General features: G+C 42.0%; 1 protein-coding gene across 1 annotated transcript in view; it reads right to left on the bottom strand.

Moving 5' to 3' along the window:
* Positions 1 to 25,411, bottom strand: part of MBOAT1 (membrane bound glycerophospholipid O-acyltransferase 1) — a 58,711-nt gene that overhangs the window by 13,191 nt on the left and 20,109 nt on the right. The window contains exons 2-8 of the mRNA XM_075493757.1: positions 21,105 to 21,250; positions 20,499 to 20,576; positions 16,670 to 16,765; positions 7,080 to 7,135; positions 4,795 to 4,849; positions 1,919 to 2,102; positions 78 to 270 (exon numbers count right to left, since the gene is read on the bottom strand). Coding sequence (XP_075349872.1) covers positions 78 to 270; positions 1,919 to 2,102; positions 4,795 to 4,849; positions 7,080 to 7,135; positions 16,670 to 16,765; positions 20,499 to 20,576; positions 21,105 to 21,250 — 808 coding nt within the window. The remainder of the gene's footprint in view (positions 1 to 77; positions 271 to 1,918; positions 2,103 to 4,794; positions 4,850 to 7,079; positions 7,136 to 16,669; positions 16,766 to 20,498; positions 20,577 to 21,104; positions 21,251 to 25,411) is intronic.

The following is a 25,411-nucleotide window of genomic DNA, read 5'->3' as shown; positions in this document are numbered from 1 at the left end:
CCCAATGTTTCAGACCCTCTTCCCCATTTATGAACTTACTTGTTACCTACAAAAATAAGTGATGTAGCCATACTTACCTAATGTCCATGCAAAGTAATACTTTGGTTTTGCTGCCTGTGTTACAACATACAGGTAACCAAGTCTTGACAAGAAGGGTGTTTTATCAAGAAATTCATTATCAATAATATATGCCATAGGAAAGTTCTTGGTAAGTGTCAAGAATAAAATGAGAGATACTAGTGTGATACACAGCTTGTACATCACTGCTCCCTAAAAAACACAAACAATGAAACATTCATTAGAAACATTTGCTTAAGGGGGGGGGGGGAAAGGCAGTACTCGTGACATACAAAAACAATGCACTTTAAGAACCAATAAAGTTAGCAAAGTTGATAATAATTAATTTAGAAGAGGTAACAAAGAAAAGGCCATAGTCAAAGCTTTGGTTTAATTTGTTTTACTGAACTACCTATAGATAGGTACAAAGGACAATTAAACATCAAAATCGGTGATGATTTTCACAAAAGACTCCTACATCAGCTAGTGAAGGTCCTAAAATGAGAAAGGAAACAAACAAAAACACAAACCCTACAATGTAAAGGAGAAATCTTCCCTGTATGGAATGTCATCTCCTACAACTAAAGACTGGATTCCTCCTGGAAGCCAAAACCATCGGTGTTCAGTACAATAGTAGGTCTTATTGCCCAGCTACCATCCAGAGATCTTACTAAAAATCACTTACCCAAAAAGTGTATGTCTTATACAGCACGCGTACCTTCCCATGATATAGGGTATCTGCTATGCCATACTGTTTTCTATTACTGGTCCCTAGCTTTCTATATACTAATATTATTGACAATCATGTCAGTAGTTAGAAGCTCAATTTCAAATACATATCAGGAGTAAACTTTCCTTGATACAGTCCTAATTATAACGGTAAATCTGGCACTTGGGTACCATGTAAAAATTGACTCATGTTCTCAAAAGACTAATAAAAGTGCAATATACTATTGAAACAACAATACATTTTTTGATCCTAAGTACTCTTTTTACATCTTCTTCATATTCAGGAATAAGTTCATGTGCAATTATCTTTAAATAGTTCCGATGCAGATTTTAATGTTCTCTGCTGACTTGCATCTAACACAATACGGGCCTTATTCTGACCTCAGTCAGACTAATGTAAATCAGAAGTAACACGACTGAGGTGAGTAGAAGTACAACTGTGTGCAACAGGAATCAGGTATGTATAGGCACATACTCAATTCAGAGGAGACATTCTGCACACACTCACAAAGCTATACATTCACTGTTGCCTTAAGGTGAGAGAGAGGAATCTGATTCTCATGCTACGTTATCCTGCCTTACAAGAAGCTCATTTTATAAGAAGGTCTTAAGTAATATTAAAAAAAATATAAAATAAAACTAGTGTTAATTGTATATGAAAAATGACCTCCACGTCATCTTAAAAGTGTGAGATTCTCTTGCAAAGCACCTGGACAAGCTACAGTTTCTGATTAGCCATGATTCATGTATTTCTAACATCTCCTGCGCTACGGGTAAGACTTGGCTTTGCTTTTCTTCCTGACATTTCCTCTTCTGTCTGGAGCTGAACTGCAAGTTCTCATTGTCAGAACCTGCAGACTGTTCCCATCGCTGCACAAAGGACACCCATTAACCAGTGACCCGTCTTGCAAGCCAACTGCATTTGGGGAATTCAAGAGGAAGACACCAGCCCCTTCACCCCTGACCCCGTGATAAAAACAGCAGCCACTTCACAGAAGAAAAACCACTATAACGTTTACTGGGAAGATAATCCAAGAATGTTTTTTTCTTCTTAGTTTTTAATTATGAGAATCATGTAGAAAGCTGTACCCGCCTGCCCTTTGCCATAAATCTTTGTCATTTTAAAACTTACAGTTGGAGAAGGATCAGGAAGTCTGTCATAACCCTTCTGCTTCCAGTTCACTTCTAATAGTTTCATGTGCACATGCCTCCCTTCAATGAAGGCTATATAATCCTTGTAATTGCTGCAAGGCCCGGCTATGATGCTCATAAAATTGAGGAGATAGCTTAAGTACTCCAGTAAAGAAGGTCTCGTCCTGTGAAAAATCATCCACACACAACAAAACAAAACAAAACACCAAAACAAGGTAAAACACAGCAAAGGCTTTCACGAATGCTTTTTGTTGTACTGTCTGCCTCAGTCCCCAGCTCTCTCCTACCACCCTCTCCCCAGCTGAAAGCTCACTATATCTGTGTTGGAGAAGATGAAGCACAGCCTCTCTTATATCCCGGTGACGTCTGGCAGATGGCAGTCGGAACAAGGGTAGCGTGGAAGTGCTTAAGCTACAGGTGGACAAATGCTACCGATCTGAAAAGTTGTAACCTTATTCCTAGAAACGCTTTAGTTAAAAACAGTCATGAAGTTAAATACCCACTCTCAAACAAAGTGACTTGCGCATTTTAAGCAGGCCAGCAGTACCAGGAGTGAGAAGCTGGTAGTTGTTTTTGGACATCTGTGCGGTATGTCAGGGACCAGTAACGGCTGGCAGACCACAAGCTGGGTAACGCAAGTCTGACCAAGCAGTGCGATGCCGTACCTCGCCTTGTTACGCAAACCACGGGGCGGGGAGCGTTGAAGACCAGGACTCCCAGGCCCGAGATGAGCTCTCACCCACCCCTGAGCTGAGCCTTTTGAAAAATGGGAAGTGTGATGTGAGACGTAGAGGAAGAGAATGAAGAGGCACTCTGTCCTGCCGTGCAAATAAAGGAAGTAATCGCCTGGATTGCATCACGAACAGGAAAAGGAACTAAGGGGAAAAAAACACATAAATCAGAAGACAGCTGAAGATGAAAGTCAAAGAGAGTCCATCGTGTTTGTTATTTCCATTTAGCAAGTTCCTTGGGGGGTTTTACATTAGATGTAAAATGAAGAAGATTCACTGTCCTTGCTACAGATCAGTAGGATGGAAAAGAAAGACGCACAGGCCTCTCACCACTAGTGTAATTTGTGAATTGTTGGGCTTGCTTTATTTATGTGGCTGAAAACACCAACATCTAAATTCTGCACTGAATTCTGTGCAGAATCTCCGCAAATGTGCAAAGAGTCACCATCCAAGTAAACGAGGAGTTCCCAGATGAGAACAGAAACTAGGGCACAGTGTTTCAAGAGTTTCCTGTCCAAGACACAGATGGACACGCATAAACCAAAATCCACTTAAAATTCTTTCAGACCAAAACATAAATTTCTAGCAGAAAAACTAAGCAACAGTTGAACATTTGCTGTTGCCTACTTTTATTCTGAAGCTGAATTAGTTTGAATAAACAGTTATCTTAGCCAGGATTTTCTGCATTCACCCTGCTGGTTATTGTAGATGTTAATGCCTGAACGATATATTCTCTGGTGAAAGCATTTCACGGAAAGATCCAGCAAACAATTTGGGGTAAGGCTCATCTTTCTGTTCTGCAAAATCAAGTCTGTGATGTGGGCTTCTGAGCTCTACAGTAAGATTAAAAATAAAGTCATTAGTTTCAACTTAGATTCTGCACGTGGGTGGGTGGGGAGACATGAGCAATGCATGAAGGAATGTACAGAGGATGAGTGAGAAACAAAAACAGACCAAGAACAAGAGGGAAGACAAAAGGCTGTATTACCAACGGGGATTTAAAACTCTTCAGTTGTGACTTGTCTGCCACCATCACTTGAGCTATTGGCATGTACTTTTCTATTATGAGCTCATCTACTGTACAAGGGAAAAAAAAAAAAAAAGCTTGTTTGGTGAGAATTTGACTAGAATTAATCATATGGTCACAAGAGCCCAGTGCAGTTAAACATTATGGTGTGAGCTTTAAAAATAGACACAAAGCTATGGGTCACAGTGAAAGTTATACAAGTCTCCTTACAGGATTTTTGCTTTTCAAGAAATTAATCCCTTCTTACTTTTAGAAGCTCATCGGCAGATTTTCTGATGGCTCAATCTTCTGCCTTGGAAATGAAGGAAATCATTTCCTTGGCCTTAAACAAACACTTCATGGTGAAAAGCATTATGGTTCTAAGACTAATTCTATTAATTCTAAATAGAAAAAAAAAGATGCACAAACATATGATCAACATGCGGTCTCCCTCTGAAAAATGAGAAGACTAGTCACATAATGTGAAGGACTAGAAGTATTAACGTTACGGAGGGGGATAGGAAAAAGAAAATTCAGTGTCCAAAAATTATGGCAAAGAAAAGTAGTACTGGAAGTATCAGAATCAAACCAAAATGGATTTTTACTACGCAGTGGTTTGCGGACAGAAGAGGAGTATTCTACTTGGAAAAATAACGTATCACAGATAGGATGAAGACAACAGCCAAAAAGTCCATATAGTACAGTCCTAGCCTGAATATAAGAGTTGATTCAGCAAAGACTAGTTTTGTTGCATATGGAGTATATATTTAAGTTAATGAGATGCTGCCAAGTACTTCAGTGCTTTACTGACCAGCACAGGGTGAATAAAGGCAGAAGTCCTGGACTGAAGAAATAAGGAATATAGCAGAGAAGCTGTGTTTGTGTAGGGAGGGCACTGACAGCAGCATTACAAAAACAAAACTGCTTAAGGAAATTGAAAAAGCAGGTAGGACTTTTGGCTTATCATGGACTGGAAAGAAGCAGGGAACATTTGCATGGCTGGGCCACTAAGTTGGTCCTGACATTGCAAAGGGGGGGAAAAAACCCCCAAAAACCCAAACCCTAAACTTCTTTGGATGAAATTAAACACAAATCGCTACAGGAATTAATAATCCTTACTTTACAGCAAGCCGATTTTGCTCAGCAGTGAGTTCCTCAGCTTGTCGCCCTATTCCTAGAGAGAAAGAAAAGTCACATTAGATCTTTCTGAAAGCCAAAGAGTGAAAGCTATCCCCAAAGCCTTATGTTTGCATCCCACAGAAAACTTTCTAAAGCCATAAGCGTCAAGATTTCTTTGTCACAGGCAGCTGCAACGCAGCTCAATTCCTAACTTTTAGGGCAAGTATATTCATGTTCTACCCTACCCCTTTACCCAGTCCCTTCCCTCATTCCCCCTTTCTCACCCTTGCTACGCTTTCAGGAGGAGCAACCATAGTATTCCCACACACACCGTGCGTCTCGCAATGCCACCAACTGGCAGCGACCCCCAGCAGCCTCTACTAACAGTGCTGGGCTGGAAAAACCTCTGTTCCAAGAAGCCGCTGGCTCATTTAAGCACAAGCCTCCCGCTGGCTCCTTGGTGAGAAATGGAGCATTTCACAGCAGGAGGAGTGGGCAGTGGAAGAGAAGTGGGCTCCCAGGAAACAGAAGCTCCGCTGGTGTGAACGAGCAGCCTGGCTGCCTGCTGCTGGAGCAAGCCTAAACACACACATCAGTAATAACCTGGAATTGTACAAGGTCCAGACTGGAAGGGCAATCTCCTGTTGAGTGCACGAGACCTTTGGGGCCAGAGGCAGAGCACAGACTCACCGTCCGAGGAAAACTACGGAAAAAATCTTGTGTGATGGCCAGTGCGTAAACAGATGTTGCTCATAGCAAATATCTCAAAACCTTCACTCTGAAGCTTTAGCTGTGCATACTGTGAGGAATCCCACTGGCTTCAGCAGAACAACTCACCGCGGGATGAGTCACAGCACTTGATGCCGAGCATGCATATATACATCATCACAAGATCAGGGGCTTGGCATCAATTAATACTACTGTTCTAAACGTACTGGCCATAATTACCGATACACACACACACAAGACCCATTTCTTAAAAAGACTGCTGATAAGCTGCTCATTTCCATTCTCTCTCTGCTATTTCAGTTTATAAATACTGGGAGGGCACGAGCTCCAGGGAAACAATTAAGCACTTAATTACTTAAAGGACTGGGTATTTTGTTTGTCTGTTTCCATTTATGAGCAGCTGCGTTAAATTTTTACAAATAGAGATTTGTCACTAATGCTTGAACTGCAAGCCGCCTCCATTTGATCAACTGCTCCATATATGGATGCTCACAATGTAATGAGCCTTTTCCACCATCATTAATCTGTAGGATTTCTGGTTTGCTTAAAATGCTCCTGCCTCTGCTGTTATCTTTTCCTTTCTGTCTCTTTGTTTACCTTCAATATTCTAGGTGTGCATCTAGGCCGCACACCACTGTGGCACGCAGCGATACCTGAGCTGGCTAGCTTAACTAAGAGAAGCAGAGAAGCCCCAGCGACATGAATGTCAACGACAAGGTCAATTAGCCAAGCTTCAAGCTGCACCCATTATAGCCAGCTAAAAGCACTGACCCACTTGTGTAAACTTGGCTTGCAAACAATGTCAGACCCTGCAGTCTGTGGTGTGGCCATCACCTAAATCCTAGATCGTAACAACTCTATAGCAGGCTACTTATTTAGTCACCCACAGCTTATAATGCAACAGGCCTTGGACCATCCAAAATTCACAGTGCAACATCAGTAGACATGAGCAATAACGGTACTGATGACAACTGCCATTTCTAGCCTTTGCACTGTTCCAGACACAGGCATTTTACTGGGGAATAATAGCGCTCTTTGTCACAGCACAAGGCTGAAGACAATGTTATTTTGCTTGCAACTGTGCTTCTCCCTGCAGTGGGAAAAAGCTACTGAATTCCACCTCTTGCAACTCATGGAGTATATTATCACGGAATATATCACTCATAGCATATTTTTGCTACATTAACATTAATGACTGAACCTATGTATCAAACACAGCTCTTGACTGTTGAGAATCAAGAACAGCTTCAGAGAGCTTAATGGAGATGCACTGTAGCATCTAAACAGCAGATACTGGTACTAGCGAAAATCCAAACTGGGCCCCAATGAAGCAGAGCCCCCAAAGGGCAAAACAGTTTTCTTCATTACTGCAAAGACAGTTTGATCCGAAAGAACTGATCAAAACTTGAAGTTTCTCGTTTTCCTCCACAAAGCATTTTTCTTCTTCATTTGGAGCCACTTGCTGAACTACATTCATCCGCTCCGTAACTCAAACACATATTGCACTGGAATAAAAAGGCTGTCTTCAGGCCACGCGAAGAGATTCCTTTTCTTACCATCATGTAACTGGCATGCAAGTGTTGTGATCTTCTGTGTAATTATCATTAGGGGACTATAAGAAAGACAGAAACAACAGTTACATGTCTTGTAATACAAATTATTCCCAACTTTCTTACTGAATGTCCTTATCCCCTTAAAAAGCATAACTGTATTAGCAGCAACAAGTGGAAAACATCCAATTAAAACTGAAGGAGCAACTCAGGCATAAGACAATTGCCTGGGTTCAAAACAACCCCACAGTAACTTGCACTGGAATTTTTAATTGCTAAGTGCGGACAAAGCCTTATTTTATGTCTCCCCATTCTGCAGCAGTGCAAATTGCAATTCAGAAGAAATTGTACCAGTAGGAAATACCAGCTTCTGCAGTCCACTGGGTTTCCTTTCAGGCAAAGGCCAAATTCAAGCCCTGTACGATGCGACCCTAGAATACAGCAACGCTGCTGTAACATAACCCTGGCTCTTCTTACTGTTACTCTCCTATTGTCTGTCTCCTCAGTGCCCTAAAAAAATGTCGAGTCTGCAGATACACATGCTTATTTCCCCACATGAATAGCCCTATCAATTAGGACTACGTGCAAATACCAGAATAGCTGTCAGCATAGCAGAGTTTCCCACTTGCTTTTTGGCCATGCAACTGCCTTGTGGACAGGCTGCCCAAGATGTACCATCCAGCTGGGAGTGTTTGGGCATGGGGGATCTGGAGCCTCCCAAAACCATGAGCTAGCTGTACCAGAGCCACACTTACAGGCTACAACAACCCAGCAGCTTTGGGGCCAACCAAACAAGCAGCGTAGGAATAGCCACTACGACTTACTCCTATTATAATAGGGCTGCTTATATTTCCCGTAGCCAGCTTTACAGAGCTTCTTAGCACTGTAGGCAAATGTTGAGCTGCTGCAGCTAAGGAATAGAAAAAAGGCAAAACTCAGCTTGGTGGCATCAGGAGCTGGTCCTCATGAGGGTAAAGGACACAGCCAGGAGCATTCACAGGTACGTAAGAAGAAAGATGGGGGGAAAACCATGGGGACAACTAACCAGTCCCTCATAGGCAGAGGCTCCAGGGCTAACTGTGGTCCATATACAGCTTCTAAGGGCTGTGGAGCCCTAAACACAAAACCCAGCACTGAACACCTGTCATCTGGAAGGACCCATGGCCAGCAAAACGAGGGACAAGCACCTGCTAACACTGCCTCTCCCCATCTCTCTGCCACTGGGGACACCAGCACAGGGTGCCCAGATCTCACGCTACCTATCAGACCTTCACAACTGCAATAGCCAGGAGGTTGTAATGGGTGATGAGGATACATCATTATTTTAAAAGCAGTAATTGTCATGATTATATGAAAAAACAGCTCCACAGAAGAAATTTGTCTTCACTGAGGGTTAATACGATGGATTGTTTCTCGATTTGGTGATAAATTATCAACATAAACCATACAGAAGTTTCTGCTTGAACACAAATGAGGTCTTCAACATGGAAATTAAAACCCGAGTTTGTGTACATGCTATTTACAGATTTTGACCAGTATATGGAACTTTTTAAAGAGACGTAGATGATTACTCCAAATATGATGGCTATTCATTTTAAATATTGTAATATATTTTCTGGAATTCAATGAAAGAAAGCAAGCTGAAGGGTTTTTTTTAGTTCAAGCACTGTATTTTCCCCACCGATTTCTCAAGGTAAGGAAAAAAAAAAAGCGAAAGTTACATTCAATGATAACTCTGTCCAAAATAACAGTCAAATATTCATGTTCTGCAGAGACTTTCAAGACATTTTGAATCATCCTCGACTAAATCAACCTACTGGTTACAATCAAATGTAAACCCAATGGCTAAGATAAACTGCTGGCAATCTGATTATCTCACTATGATAAATCAAACTGATTTTCAAGATAATATGCTGAGCATGGTAAAAACAAGAATACTGGAAAAAGACATTCTTTCACCATAAGTGGTCTTTTTTTTTTTTTTTTTTTAATACTAAATATGGCTGATCTTTTTCAAGAGTCCACGTGTAATTCTGCGTGGGTAATTTGCATTTTCTACCCAAAAACAGAGAACATGCAGTATCAGCCAATTTCTTAATCAGAAACTATTTTTATCATTTCAGCAGTCTCTACTTGAAATGTCAGTAAAAAAGCTTGCACATAAAATCCAGAACAAGCTTACATATACACAGATCTGGAATACAACTGTAACACAAGAGTTTGTACAGCAGCTCTCCTTGTGCCACCTAGACCAACGGACGAATTCAACAATGACTTTTCACCTTCCGGACAACTCCAATATTGTGAAATAGTCATTCTAATTTTTATTCCAATTCATCTTTCAAGAAAAGTTATTCATAAGCTGTTTTCACCATTATCTTCAACATCCTATTTCTCAAAGTAGATTTTCCCATTCAGACAAAATTTAGCTTTGCTTTCGAAGATACATAAATCCCAATCCTTTAAGCATACGAAAAAGCAGGTTTTTTTAATCCTTAAGAGAGACAGAGGCTGTCAGTGAACCAGCAGTTCTACTGCAATAAACACAGATTTTTATTTTGTCAGTGCCTGACCTTTTAGCTTTATGGGCAAACACTAACACTTGTTTCAAATTGGTTCAATTTGTTGCATATGTTTCTTATGGCAAGCACTTTATGACAATATTGAAGTGGGTAACTTTAAACCTGAGGCTCAGAGCCAAAACCGTATGCCTTTAAGTGCCTAAATTTAGACACTTGTCTTAGAATATTGGGCCCCCCACCGTAAGCCAGAGAGAACCGAAATGCAAACAGTCCTGATGTGCTGACTGACTGCGGGAAGCAGAAGTGCAGCCTGCACTGAAGTCACACAGCGTATAAACATGGAGAAGAGAGAGGTCCTCTTCGTCTGTATTAGGAATTCATCGCCTCACCGACGGCACAGTGTAACCCGGCCGAACAGGTCAGCCTCTCATGCACCTTAATCAGAAAAGACGGACGGTCTGCCTCCCTCAAATCCCGACTCCAGAGGAGACAAGCGAGCACGAAAAGTGACGCTGCTGACACCGTGGGTGGGATGGAGACCCACAAAGTGCACCTGAGACACCTTCAGTTCCCTCTCCTGCCATCATCATGTTACACATCTACGTATCTCTTCTATACCCTACTCGGGAAGGTGGAAACCTACTGTACAGTGGCAATGGCATGACACCCTCTAAATCTTTCACAAGATCTGTATCAGATATCATTAAACGCTTCACACAAAGGATAAGCAAGGTTTCAGGTGAACAGGGAGCATACTCCTCCTCCCTCACCTGTCTACCATTCCCCCACTGACTTGATCTCACTGGGAGACCAAGCCTTTGCTGCAAGAAAGGGCAGAGCACATCAAAGCAATAGCAGTGCTGGAGCTCTGTCGTCTTCTTGCACCCTTTTGGGGTGTGGGGCCCCTCCACCTTCTGCACACCCACACCTGTCCCACTCCTCCCTGGGGACTCACCAATCTCTCCTCATCACGCACACAGACACAGAGCAAGTCTAAGACTGGTTTTGTTTCTTCAGAACGAAAAATAGTACTTTCCCCCATATTTGCAGAGCAATGCGTGAGGACGCAAGTCCTGAATCAATATTAAAAATTAGATAAGAAAAATACATTTAGTTTAGGGGAAAAATTAATATCATCATTTTCCTAAATACACATGCGAGTTTTGATCATTAAAACTTGGTAGTACCATAGTATTGAACTGTCATTTCTGTTCAGCCTTTCAGGTAACCTCTAATTTTAAACAGCAATAAAACATTGAGCAAGTTAAAACGTAAAATACAGCATCATATCACATATAGTCAACTGTTTCTGACATAATAACATTTTAAACCTTAGACTCTACTGGAAAAAGCCAGAAGTGGTACAAACAAGAAGGGGAGTTAACAAAGCTATAAAACTTCCAATAATCTTTCTTTCTCCCAAATTTTGAGATGCAGAGGTTATTGAGAGTGGGGCAAATTATTAGGTTGAATTTAAAAAGAAAATCTAACTACTATACTTGCATTTACAGACAAAGCACAAAGATCTACCCCTAGAAACAGGGTATTTGAAATAAAACACATATTTAAGAAGCCTAAATGACTTGATCATATTTGAACACCTTCCAATCGCTTTGCAGCTACACGCCGAGTGCTGTGATTCTACATCCTCCTCACCCACTACATTTACAAACTAGCACAGAATTAGATTTACCTGTGGTGTGATTCCCCTCGCCCCATGTTTTATATATTGGGTAAGGGTTTAATCTCAGGTTGTAGCTGCACTGTACCTCCTACACACCAACCATAGTGGCCAACTTTTAATTAAAAAAAAAAACCAAAAACATCAAGAAATTGTCCCAGGAAGTCAGTATGAAATGGGAAATTTCAACAAATAAAAAAACCTCCAAAACTGACTTTACCTTACATTAGATGCCTTGAAAAACAACACAAGACAAAGATGCAACAGTTTACAGAGAACGCTCAAGAGAGGGTTTTACCCCCCCTAATTAAGCCTTCCAAATGAAAACATACCAGTTAATGTCATTTTTAAGCATGGCTTGCCCCAACGTAATAAATTTGCCCAGAAGCACAGGCCAGTGGAACTAAAGATGTCAGCATCGGTTGTAGCCTGCTGTGGGGATCCTCCCTGTATCACAGCCTGGCTTCTGCACTGAGCAAGCTTCGATGCTTACGAGAGAAAAGACATTTACCAAGCAGAGTCTGCCTGACCTTAGGTAATCCCATGGAGGAGTCTGGCACACACTCACTAGAAATAGTTTCCACTGACCTGATTTCACTAAGAGAGGAGGTGGAGTCAAAAGGCTCATTGCAGACAAGACTCCAAACCAGCAAACATTTATTTCAGGTTTATCTCTTTAGCCCTGAAGCCGTGACGAGAAGTTCACAGTCACTCTCCGCTACGGCATTAACCGTGCTGCCCAGGGGATCGCCGAGCCAGGGACGCCACAACGGCTTCACTGGCAACGGGCTCTTACTTCTGCTTTCGACAGCAAAATGAAGAAGTGCTGAAGCACACAGAGGAAAAATATTTCAGTAAACACGCTCGTGCCTCCCTAGCAACTTCCTATTTGCTTCATGTGTTTTTCTGGTGAAAGCTCCCAAAGAGCGTTTCTTACGCCTTCACGATAGAAGCATTTCACGTAGAAGAGTATTTACTTCTGGAGAAGTGTCCTGGGATGCACTACATATGCGGAGCTCCCTAGTACTAACTGCCCGCTTGAATTTTGGCTAATTCCTATATCGCAGCTCTTGCAGGGCTTCTGTGTAACCAACGGTAAGTGATCTCGGTGCAGCCTGAAGCGGACAAAGACGCAGAGGAGCAGCCAGGCAGCGAGCGGGCACAGAAAACTGACTGAGCTCCCGTACTCACCCTGCACGTGCGCTACTGTACGGCCTCTGGGGACCCGCTGCGGACCCAGGCTAGCCAGAGCTGCTGGAACATACGCTGCAGGCAACGTGCTGCACTTCATGCATTTAAAAGACGAGAAAATAAAAATAACCGACTGAACTCGCAGGACCAGTTAGTATTTCCGCGTTGTGTTTTAACATGGTGGCAGAGGACATCTATGTTTGTTTCCACCAGCAAATGTATTTCCTTTGTAAAAGCTGGCTGTTGTACATTTGTCCCTTTCTTTTGTGGTTGATACTAAGCCACTGAGAAGGGGGAAAACCGGCAACAAAGCACTAACCACCCGACAAAAATTCACTGCCTGAAGTGACACTTGTTACTAAAGTATCTGCTTATATGGCTTTTCGAGAGGGGTCTTTCAATGACCAACCCTTTCTAAGCGGTTTGCTGAGAATGCTGCTGCTGTTCTGCATTTGGCATACAGCTAACATGTAAAGACATCCGTTCCTTCTGGAGAGTGATGTCCACCAAAACACTCATGTAGTAAGAGGTACAGATTTGACATCTGTAGGGAGGAAAACTGCTCGAGACTCCCTGATAATTCAGCTCTGGTCTCTCTAAAACCAACAGAAGACTGAAAGCAATGACAGTGTGCGTGGTGATTTTCACAAACTGACTTTCTTTTCTATAAGGAATGGCCCCAAGAAACTCACATACGCACAAGAGCTCCCTGACATTCACCGAATGAGCTGCAATATTAGGAAATTTTGCTCAGACACTGCAAGAATTCAAAGAAGAAACCAAAAGACTTTTATGGTCTTAATCAAGCAAAGGATTAAAGCAGACGCAGCTTCATATGGATGAGGAGCTCCTCTGAATTCTGTCCAGATGATCATATGCATATGGCATTTGTTCATGTAGCTTGCTAGATTGAAACCATATCTATTACTAGTTTCCAAAAATCCCAGTCAAGATCCCTTGATTTATTTTAAACTAATTTCTCCCTAAAGCCATAATATTACCATACTCAGTCTGAGCCTGCAATACACAGAAAAAAACCCAAACTGTGTGTTAGTATTACCATTTTTATAAAGTTGTATAGAAACCAGGCAACTTACCAGCATAATCCTCTTAGCATAAAGAAGAAGAAATAAGAGAAAGAAAAAGAGAGAGAAAGAGTTAGGATTTAGTATTCCTAGGTACAATGTATAAATGCCATGGCAAACCAAGCAAAATAAAATATGCATGTTTTTCTCAAAGACTGATTTGAATTAAGGGGGAAGCACAGCATTCAGTTATTTTACAATTTGTGTTCAAAACCGAATAGTTTTCTTTGAGAAAGTACTCAGAAGAAAATTCCTAAATTACGTCACCACATTTTTGTGAAGTAATATAAATGAAAGAACTTTGATAAAATATATATACATTTTTTAAAAAGTAATTAAAATTAAAGTGTAGCAAACTGGAACTGTTTTTTCATTAAAACCTGGCATGTAGTTTTTAAAAAAAAAAAAAAATTGACTTTTCACCTAAGTACTATGCAATACATGAAACGCTCTTAAATCAAGAAATTGCTGCAAGCAGCTTGAGTACAGTTTTGATCGTGGGAGTCAGTGACCAAACCTACCCTTTGCACGAGTTAGAAGAATTAACTAGTCATCAGAAGAGAACAAGTTTCCTTACTTCTTAACCTTGAAGTGATGAGTCACAGTTTGATTTTCCATCTTCCAGTTTACTTAAGGCATGACTCAGAAGTTACCTTGTTCTCCATCCATCTCTACCTGCATTTTAGAAGCTCTGTTCTCAAAATGGGGGGACTCCAAGCAAATAGCACAACCAACTATTACTAAAGAACCAAAAAAATACACTTGCAAGAACACATCGAAAGGGTTATGCATGCAAACTGTTAAGTGCACAAAGCAGGTCAAGAGAGCAAACGAGGTATGCCAGCTTTCAGCACCGACACTGGGAAACACTCATTTAACATCTGGCTCGTCACTTTAGGGGACTGACATTGGAAAGCCGATGGCACTAGAACTGGCTACGTGCCTATTTGATGTGGATTAAAACTTCCTCCTTGCAATCAGGTATCACTAGAGATTTATGGGATACTGAGACCTCAAATACAAGGCAGCAGATGCCAGGCTTTTTGTTCCCTCTTAAAGATTCCCTTAAATCCAGTGTATATCCCCAGCCACGTTTGCCCAAAAGGGTGGGAGGCTGAAGGGGATGGGCATCACTCCACGGATTCTGTATCGGTTGTTTCTGAAGTCCTGAGGGAGAACTTTAAGGCCATCCTTCCAGCCAGGAGCCTGTCTGAGTGCTTCCCTATTACCATGTGCAATAGATGTGGAACCATCAAACATGGGAGAATGAGCAAGAGGAGGTTCAGTTGCTGCTCATACATGGTAAAACTGTGGTCAGGGAGTATATTTTGTATCTCTGGGTCATCACATCTGTTTAGATATGTGCATAAAGCCTCAGTGGGCACATATTATTTACAGCTGAGGGAAACAGGTTTTAAGATGGATTTATGAGGCTGACCTGGGTTTGAGCACTTTGGATTGCAAATTTTTATTAATACCACTACAATATTTTTATTTATTCTTAGTTTTTAAAATATATTGTGAAGATGTAGTTCATATCCATACTACATTTTCCAGCTGTTCACTACTTGGCAGTTTTATGTTTGACCAAACTTTAGAAATTGGTTTATATCTTGAAGCATCAGGACAAAATCAAATAACAGAGTAAGTTCAGGTATTATTCTTTCAGTACCATTATTATCCTCAAGCTCATCATTAGATAAGAGTAGCTCCCTTTTCATCAAGAGAGCAGAAAATGCTACCTAGCCTATAACATAAACCACCACCATTCCTCTTCTTCCACCCCCAGTCTTAGCTGGATCTTTAGTAAATGTCTTCAGAGAGAGACAGCTAATACACCTCACAGCACATTTCTGAACGTACTATTCAGAAAAGCATGCTCGCTTGTATTTCTCTCTCTGTCTCATACACACACAGAGCTATAGCGTTCCAATCCCTTTTATAGGCTTCTTGCTATGTCATGCTCTTTCAGGACATGCTTTTGTATATTAAAAGAACCGCAGAAAAAATTCTAGAACTAAATTTCTATAAATGTACAAGTTCACATTTCTGCCCCCTCCTCTAATAAAAAAACCTCAAAAGTCTCAGAAGAACTTCCCCCCCCCCCAATTTAATTAAATGCTTCAACCCACCACCACCTCACACAGACACATGCACACAGACAGCAAAAAAACTCCAGTTGCCTATAAGACGACAGAGGCTTGGAAGAGGCATCTGTAACTTACTGTGCCAGTTTACAGAGGTTTTTCATAGTATGTTACTAATTACTCTGTATTCAAGACATTCAATTAAACAAGTGGAATATGGATTAGCACACTGCTTTTAAATCATGCAAAAGTATACTTTCCTCTCATAAACAAAATATATAGTTAGCTGTCTATATTTTTGCAAAGCATCCTCTACTGCTTCAGTGAAATCAAATAGAGACTACAGTGTATATGAAAAACACTGTTCCACAGAAATGCATGGCACATAAAAAGTTGTGCTATTTAAGCAGCAGCCACAACCTGCCCCCGTGAGAGAACCCGTAAGACTGGCGCCAGGAGCAGAAGCTGATCTCATGCCTCTCTGCCCAGGTTACCCCCCAGCTCCCAGCTCCCCCAGCCACTCATCCCCTGCCCGAGCCCTCCCCTCCCGCCCGCCGGAGTGCCCGGGGTGGCAAACACCTTCCCAGCTGGGGCATCAAGATAAATCAGAATGGGGGAAAGGATGGTCCAGAGCCGATGGCTGTGCCTAGGAGGGTGGGAGGAGAGCAGCCCACCAGGGACCAGAGCACCAGCCGTGCTGCTCGCCGGGGCTATAAGCACTCCTCCAGCTCCAGCAAGCGGCTGTGCAGACTTATCCTCCCAGGCTGCTCTAGGTGGAAGTCTAGCTAACCAAGCTCTACCTTCCCAACCAGATAGTGCCTAACAAGAAAACAGCAGAAACAATGAGTCAATGCAAAAATCACAGTGTTTATTCCTTCCTTTAAAAAAAAAAAAAAAAAAAGGGTCTTAGAAAAAGCTTAAGGGAAACAAAATTGCAGACGCTCCCCAGATAACATAAACATTATTCTTAAAACATACTAAATTTAACTAATACTAATTGACATAGGATCCAGCTTGCAGAGTCACTCACCCGGAAAAATCTGTAGTGAGAATACCATAATGAAATATGTATATTCGGCTTATGTGGCACAACGTGAGGTATCCCATAGCTACAACAAAGGAGTACCTAAAAACATAACATACAGAACATATAGTTATCAACACAAGTACCAACAAGAAGTAGAATTGCTCACATTGGGTTTGGGCTTGTTTAGGAGTGGAGTTTGATTTTTGCAAATTAGGTTGTTAACAAGTCTGAAGCTATGTTATAAGATCTGGCAGAAATTTTCAAAGAGGACTGATGGTTTTGTGTACCCAGCTGAAACATTACAGAAGTCTCTCCTCACACTGGGGGTGGGAAAAAAAGAAAAGAAGAAACAGGATCACTTCAAGTTGGGTGTCATTTCAATTTCAGAGTTCCCACCTTCACATATTATTTTGAAATTTCTGTCTGACAAGTATTTGAAACCAGATGATAACTGTATGTGTGTTGCTGAAGTTATCCATTGCCTTTTTTTGTCTGTAAATGTTCTTTATTTACATCTACAACTCTTCCTCAGATCTATAAGAAACGACAATATTTCAAGTTTAAGATATTTTCTCTCTTCTGATTTTGTATAAAGGCAGATGATGACACATAGCCTAACCTTTTCAGCTCTAAATGCTGAGAGATGCCCCTTTCCAGAAGAAGCATTCCTTAAGTGGAGCTTGACAAATTTACTCTGTTTATCAAGACGTTCACAAAATTATGTTAGGCAGGACAGTAACATGACTCTTTCCATCTTAAGAGCTGAACGGTCTGAGGCCTGGAGGCACTGCAGCATCTAGGTGGGGCAGATGCAGCCTCTCCTACAACTAACTTCTCCCTGTATTTACCCGAGCAAGAAAGAAGATACTGGGGAGACGGGATATTCGGAAACAAGGCTGACAAATGGCAAGACTGGCAACCTAGACAGTGCAACGGAGAGCTGGGACACCAGAATGAAAGGCTTGCAACACACAGAGAGGCCAGGACCAGGTCTGCTGGTGCCCCCTGCATCAGGAGAAGATAGCCATGTGGAGGAGAAGATGCAAAGACCTACAGAGGAACGAGACTGCCCACCCTGCACACCCAGCAGAGCTGAGCCATGGGAGGTCAGGCAGGCTGGTAGCATGCACTGCCAAGTGGGGTCCCCCCAGACCTATGGGAGGATTTATTATGGTGGGGATCTAAAGGTGAAATGAAACAAGAGGAACAGTCACCAGATGACTGAAAATGAGCCAGGCCTTTGTCAAATCATGGCTGGCTTTAAAAGAAATGAGTTTTTCCTCCCTGGGGACTAATAAAGTGCAGTGTGAATGACAGTGATGGATTGCAAGGCAACCTGCAGGTCACATGGCCCACAGCAAACAGCTGGATGAAAGGCAGGCTGCGGGGACATGACAGCTTCTTCAGGAGATTCAGGGCAGAATTTATCTTATCTCAGTCAGGCACCCAGCCCAGCCTCAGTGAGGTCCTTGGGCTCCCTCTCATCAATGGAGAATGGCAAGCATCCCTCCAAAGGCAAGTCACCCAGCTCAGACATGTAACTCCGACAGATGGGATGAAGCATCTAAAATAAGCCTCAATGCCTAAGTGTAAAGCACCTAGTTTGAAAGGGGGGCAAGCAGGGAGAGATATACTGAATTGCTGCTGCAGCTGGGAGCATTTCTGATGCTGGATTAGTTTGTCCATTTATAGGCTTTGAAGGCTGGCAGCCTCACCAGAGAGCAAACTAGCAGAAAATAACCAGGGAAAGGAGCATGCAGGTTAAACTATGTGGTTTCTTTATTTCATTTGTTCACTTCCACTTGCGTTTTGGGGGGAAAAAAGCCAAGTCTTGGAGCCCCACTATGAAGGATCCAATGCTCTTACAGGCCCTCTGTATGAACAGGTCCAGCCCTTAAACTGGCATTTTTCAAGCTTATTCTCAAGCAGCTTGAATAGACTGTTATTTTGCCAAAATTAATAACGTGGATGTACTTTGAGTCACACTGCTATGGCTAGTGGAATACAGTAGAAAAGTCCTAACCCAATCCTCCCAGCCCTCCTAAGGTTTTTCAGCCTGTTGGATTGCTATTTCACATCGACTCAAATCAACACATGACTATCTCCCAGCAGTGGCCAACATTATATGAACCAGCTTAATTTGTGTTGCAGCACACAGCTATTTTTCCCATTGTGAGTAATTGGGTAAACAGTAAGTGAGGGCTTTCCTGTTGAAACTGTGCCCATTTCCCTACCGCCACCTCAACTTCTCTAGGAAGACATAAGGAAGTATTGAATGATTCCCTCTGTAGACTTGGTTCCTCTGATCTACAATCAGTAACTCCTGCATTTCCCCCAAGTGATGGGCAGGGACAATGACCAGGAGACAAGTAATACACATTTTTAGCACCTTTTCCTTCTGGTCTCTGGATGGCATTTCTTTCATAAACATTGTCCAATTACTTTTTTTTTTAATTATTAATTACCTCTGGACTTCTGGGCTTTGCACTCTGTGAGGGGATGGAAAAAAACTCCTTGATTAATACCTATCTTGCTGGTGCAAAACGCTAGTGATTGCTATAGATGGGCCTGTTGTTTATGATTCACATTTCTAAACAATCCTAGAGAAATCGTAAATGATGGTTCCCATTTGGATATTAGAGAGGGATCGCCTCAGGAAGCAGGGGAGATGATTATCTGAGCATCAGATCCTCAGACAGCCCTGAAGACAAGCGAAGAAAGGGTTTCCATTCCCCAGCCCAGACTGACGTGGATGTGAGCGTTCAGCAGCAGCTACAGAAACAGCCACACAGCATACAGACAGAAATCACCTGTAACACACCCAAACCAAACCACAGTATTAACCACATGCTCTTAGGGAGGCCAACACAAAAGTAAAGTGGGAAGAACTACCAGCTCGTCCTTCTAGCCTGCTATAAAGTAGCAGTTTTACAAATAAAAATTCCTATTTATGCAGATTGATGGGAAGCAAATGACTCCACCTACACAGTTTTAAAAACTCCCACGTGCTGAACTCTAACAGAGAGTATGGTACTCCTCTCATACCATACCCTAACAGAGAGTATGGTATGAGAAGGCTCAGTGACTGGTCAGAGAAGTTCTTCCACATGAACTTCCTCTTATTCAGTGAAAGAAGCATGTAGAAACTACCATGTAGTTTTCATTTTCATATGAAAGCGCTTTTTGTCTTTTGGCCAGGAAGACACTCATTTGATAAAGCAGTTTAGGAGCCTTCCTTCCTCTGAGACATTTGTATAAGGAAAAGAAAGATCCCATGGTCAAGAACTTCTCATGATGATGCCATAAGCTTCTGCTTCAAAGCAATGACATTTATGGTACTTTCTACTTTTTCAAGCCCTAAGCCCTGTATCAAATGCAAGACTTAATTTCGTAGATCACTAAGTTAAGCTGCTACAGTGACCTTATTTGAACTACCTAACTCAAGAATAAGTGGAAAATACCTAAAGGCCAAACAGCAAGGGGGAAAACACATTAAAAAGGATTACCAAAAGCGATCCTCAAGGACACAGGACCAAGGAGAATATGACTTCATTATGTTTAAGAAACCAGAGGTTTGGGCATAAATTATTAAGCCTACAAAAGCCAACTTTTGAGGCCAGCAATTTCATAGGGAAATGCAATATATCAATGCAAAAACCACAAATGGAGATTACAGCTGCTTCTGTAACTGAACGAACAAAGCTCCTGCAAGTAACTGGGAAAGAAAGGCAGGAAAGAAGAGAAGGTGGTCCTAAAAAACCCTCATGCTTCTCTATGAAAGGAGAGAAGTTGTCAGAGGGGCAGCTCCAGACTTGCAGGCACATCAGCTCACCTGTGGATGTTGGGAATACTCGCCATATTCATAATACCATAGTTCATCATCACCAGGACAAAAAGATGAATGGAATACCTTAAAGACAACAAAGTGAGTATTTAGGTAATTTCTACGTGACCTGGAAGGGCTGGCAGTTCAGAGCAAGGGAATATTTTTCCATGCAAATGACACAAATGCGATGTCATATCAGGGTATCGTAAACATGGATTACGACAATGACATCTTTATAGCCTGAATATCCTACATAGATTAATACTTATTGACAAGATATTGTCACGTGTTTCATTCAGAGAACGAGCAGCCTAGCTCGAAGTGCACATTCAAACTAGACGCATCTTTTCCAAAAGAGGCATCTTCACAGAAGACTGGTGTAGCTTTAACTGCCAGAACAAACATCACAGATTAAATACTTCACTTACAAATACTTCCATGGCTCATTTTCCTTTGAGGGTTTGGCATGGTTATGCTGGTTAGGAATTCTTTTTTTTTTTAGGATAACATAGAAAATGCCTTAAGACTAAAAAGACGTAATCCAGAAAAGCTGATATGAAGTTTAAAAATATTTTTACCCAAGCCTTGTCTACACGGTGACTAAATACTCACCACCCAAAGCAGAAGACAGCAAAGTATATTCCAAAGAGGGTGGCAAATGCATGGCGAACAGCAGAGCTGGCATGACTCGGACCCAAGTAAATACGAAACCAAAACGCAGCCAAAAGTGCAAACAGTTGACAGGCTACAAAATTGATCTGTAAAAGACAAACAAAGCAAAAAATGGTTGTGATTCTTGGAGGAGGGGGGAAGGAGTCTCTCCATTCTCAGAACAATAAAGAGTGAAGCCAGGAAAAGCGGGGGGGGGGGGAAGTAAGAGCAATGAATCTTTTGTTTCTTAGCAGTCTCACTTGTGAGCCCAAGCTGTAACTTTTCTTGGCCAACGACAAAAGGGATTAAACAATCACATAGCCACCCAAAAACTCAGATAGGAGGAAGAGCAGGCTCCAGCTACCCGAGGTACAGGCAGGCTCTGGGCAGTTCTTGCTCTCCCCAGGGCAGGGCTCTGATCCGCTGCCAGCAGCCCTGGCACCCCAGCCCAACCCAGGTGCAGGGGACCTCACCCCAAACTCTGTCCTCCTGGCGGAAGGCAGAGGCCGAGAAGCAGACTGGGACTCTGAAGCATTGCCCCAGTGCCTGACTTTCTCCACAAACCCCAAAACAAGGGCAAAATCAACAATCCTGGTGCGACGCTGTTTCACAAGCAGTAACTGGACAGCCTTCTTAGTTAGCTGAAATCCTCTACTCCACAGCATCCTCCAAGCAGGCCTGTCAACTTACCAATTTTTTGCAGTTCAAGGGTGCAAAGAAAACAACTTTGCTCTACCATCACGCAGACAGCTAAAGGAAAACTCTTCTCAGTTGTCCTTTGGCTGCTGCATGTCTCTATCAAGCATGGGATGCAGTCTGGCCCCATTGTAAGCAGGTAGCAATGGCGGTGGGAGCACAAGACAGGTATATGCGGAGGGCAAGTAGTCCATGACTAGAGGTTACTCCTATCAGACACAAGGACAAGCAAAAGCTTGTGTCCTCAGAGCAAAACCAACACCAAGCTGCCTTCTTCGAGTCACCTCCTCTTTGACAGCCTCAGCAAAAATCCCAGAAATCAGAGGAACAACAGAGCTCAGGAGCTGTCTCTAACAGACCAACACAGTATTAGGATATGACATCTGTAAGTCCAGCCTGGACCCTGGACAGCTGGAGCTAAATTATTTATTCAGCTGCAGTGCTTTTTTATTAAAAAAATTAAAAAAAAAAATTCACCCTGAGCTCTCCAGCAGCAAGTCATCCTAGACTGAGCAAAACTAAATAGGCTGCAACATTTAAGCAATCACTTGGATTAGAGGATTATCCAAAGCTATCAGTCCAGGACAGGATGATATATCTCACTTGGAAATGCTCTGACATGCGGGCTGTCCAGAGGTGGTTAGATTCAACCAGGCTTCTTGTCAAAAACATTTACAATGTGTTTAACAAGATACTACAGCCCCCAAACTGCTTTTATTCTGGTGGACTAGACCCAACATGGTGCTGTTCAATCAAATGCTTTTATTAAAGGTTTGTTGGCTACATTGCTGCAGTTCCTTTATTTCAGTGATGCAGGCAGCCATGCAATAGAATAACGCAATAACTTAAATACTTAGATAAACTGGATTTTAGTTCTTTGGAGCAGAGACAATATCTATTTATTTCTTGTTCATGTAAGCAACCAGCATTTATAACAGACGGTATCACAGAACTATACCCAAAAGCAAGTAATTAGCAATGTCTTATTATGACAATACTTTACCCTTTATTTAAATAAGACAATTCTTATTTTCCGTGCAAGATTTAAAGTGAGAGAAAAAAATTGCACTGGTCTCACAAAACCCAGATGCTGTAGTACAAATCCCAAAGTCTCATCTGGTCTATTACAGTACAGTTACACTCAAAACACTAACTTCTCCTCTCCCCTCCTTCCACAGCCAGAGGTACCACAGAAATGGCTGAAGAGAGGACATCCACTACAGGGCTGCTCTGATTGCATCCTTTCTAAGCAAGTTTCCAAGACTGATGGATGCCAATTCATCAATGACAATTCAGTGAACTTTAATCCCACCTCAGCCTGCTCCCACTTAGGGCCATACTAGTACATCCAGTGGGGCTGAACTTTGTGACATGCAGAGCCCCTCTGATACAGCATAAAGAAGGAAAGCGCAGAGACTCCAAGAAACCTGATGTGGCCGATTGTTTAAAAGACAATACCCACTTCTGTGGAGTGTCACTCATAGAAGCTTTACACCAGTAAAACCCATCAAGATAAGCAAGTGTTTGCTTTTTACTTCATCCAGTTCTTGTACGTTCAGTCCGAGATGTTAAAGATGCTGAGACTTCAGAGGTTCACACACACAGCAAAATGAAAGTGCAAGATCCCACGGCAGACACACTCATCATAGCATTTACATTTACATAGCTAAGGCAGGTAACCACAGCAGCAGCAGAAAGCAAGCAGCAGAGACTTCATCACAAGCTAACATACAGTATATGACAGCACAGCAGCCTCGCATACATACGCTTTTGCTCACCTATACTATCCGTTCCTCTGAGCATGTGTTACCTGTGCTACTTGGATTAAAGTTAGCATGGATACACCAACCATGCCACTATCACATCTTCATTCTGTTGTGCAAATTAACCAAGACAATTTCTTCTCTGCACTGTTTTTGCAGGAGCTGGGGTAAATCCTTGTACCAGGATAAAAGGAAAAGTACACACTACTAGCCTTAGGTTTCCATCGGCTTTCAATTTATAAAGGTTGTTTCTGTAGAGCAGCCAAACACCACAGATCCAACGTACTCAGCAAGCAATAATCTCAGAATACTAGTTTTCATTTACTGTTTTTGTACTGAATTGTACTAGAAAGTACCTTGCAGAGGAATGGCTACAACACACCATTACAAGTTACATATATGATTCAAAAACCGAAAGATTAACCTTACTTTTCAGAATCTGTAAATGACAGTGATGGTGTCGAAGAGGCACAAACACAGATTAGGATTCCTGAGTGCCATTTGAACATTACGTCACCTACCACAATAGCATAAGGGAAGTGAGAAGGCTGCACCCAATGCATTGCTTGGGAGATTGACTCCCAGATACAAAACCAATGCAGTCTGAAATGCAGAAAGAGAAGATTTTCACTCAGTGGCTGAGAACATTCACGCCTTTGCCCTCCCTTCTGAACTGCAACCACCATAGCTCTTCGGCAGCTGTCCAGGTGCCTTTCCCCCATGGCCGTGTTTTTCTGGCAGACAGCACTGCCCCTAAACACGCTGCATTTGTTTTTCTTTGTCTATCATTAAGGCTTTCAAGGGTTTTTGTGTATATTTACAGTAACATATACACATTACAAACAACATGATTGGTCTTAAAGGATTCATCAGCAGAGGGGTTGGGAGAGGGATACCAATGAACAAGAAGCCAGGTAAATACAACAATTACTGATAAAACTTTTCTGTCATCCATGAGGTATTTGGTACCTGTTGGACAAAAACGTTGTGGAATAGTAGTGGAGAATACTTCTTATATCTGTCCACCTATAAGCCTGCACTTGGAATCTGAATGCACCAAGATGACCTCTGATTTCTGTGGGGTTCAGTTGGAAGATCAAACTTAGCTGTGCAGAGCTCACTGCAAGGTCTAGCGCATAGGTTACTGCAAGACTGACTTTTAGAGGTGCTAAGCAATTGCAGAATACTTCTGCAGATCAATCCCTTCTGACTTTACCTAAGCCAAACTGGAAGTGTGGATAAACCAGGCCAAATCTTTTCTTAACTACAACCTGTCACAAAGAGAGGGAGGGAAGTTGTTTGCTTCTTGGGTTTGGGGAATGTAAGACAAATGTCAAGACACCAGTAAAACTGAGGAGCTCCTTTCCAAGTGCTGAAAAATTCATTCTGCCTGGCAGGCTGAACTCCGTATTTAAAACTGAGCACTAACTTGGTACCAGACCAGACCTGGTCTGTTCTCCACAGAGTAACAGAGGGATATGATAGCTTTTCATATGACTACTACCTCTGTTTAGTTACTTATATGTAACATTTTAAACACATGCAGCATTCACATGCATATACATGAAGACTGCCAGTTCATCTGACAGTGACTTTACTGCATTCCATTTAACATTAATTATATTCTTCACTCTACATATTTAAGGTACCTACGTAAACAGATCCCTAAGTCTTTGCATCACAAGTGAAGTAACAGTCACACTTTCCTCCCTTTCCCTTCCCAAAGAGGAAAGGGTTCATATTATTCTCTTTTGGTTATTTCCACTGTTGCTAAAAACACTTTGTAAACAGTAAATTTAGGGCTTCTGA

Source organism: Mycteria americana, chromosome 2 (assembly GCF_035582795.1).
Source record: "Mycteria americana isolate JAX WOST 10 ecotype Jacksonville Zoo and Gardens chromosome 2, USCA_MyAme_1.0, whole genome shotgun sequence".
NCBI lineage: Eukaryota > Metazoa > Chordata > Aves > Ciconiiformes > Ciconiidae > Mycteria > Mycteria americana.
Note: the sequence above shows the minus strand (reverse complement) of the source record. Positions and strands in the feature narration are given on the sequence as shown.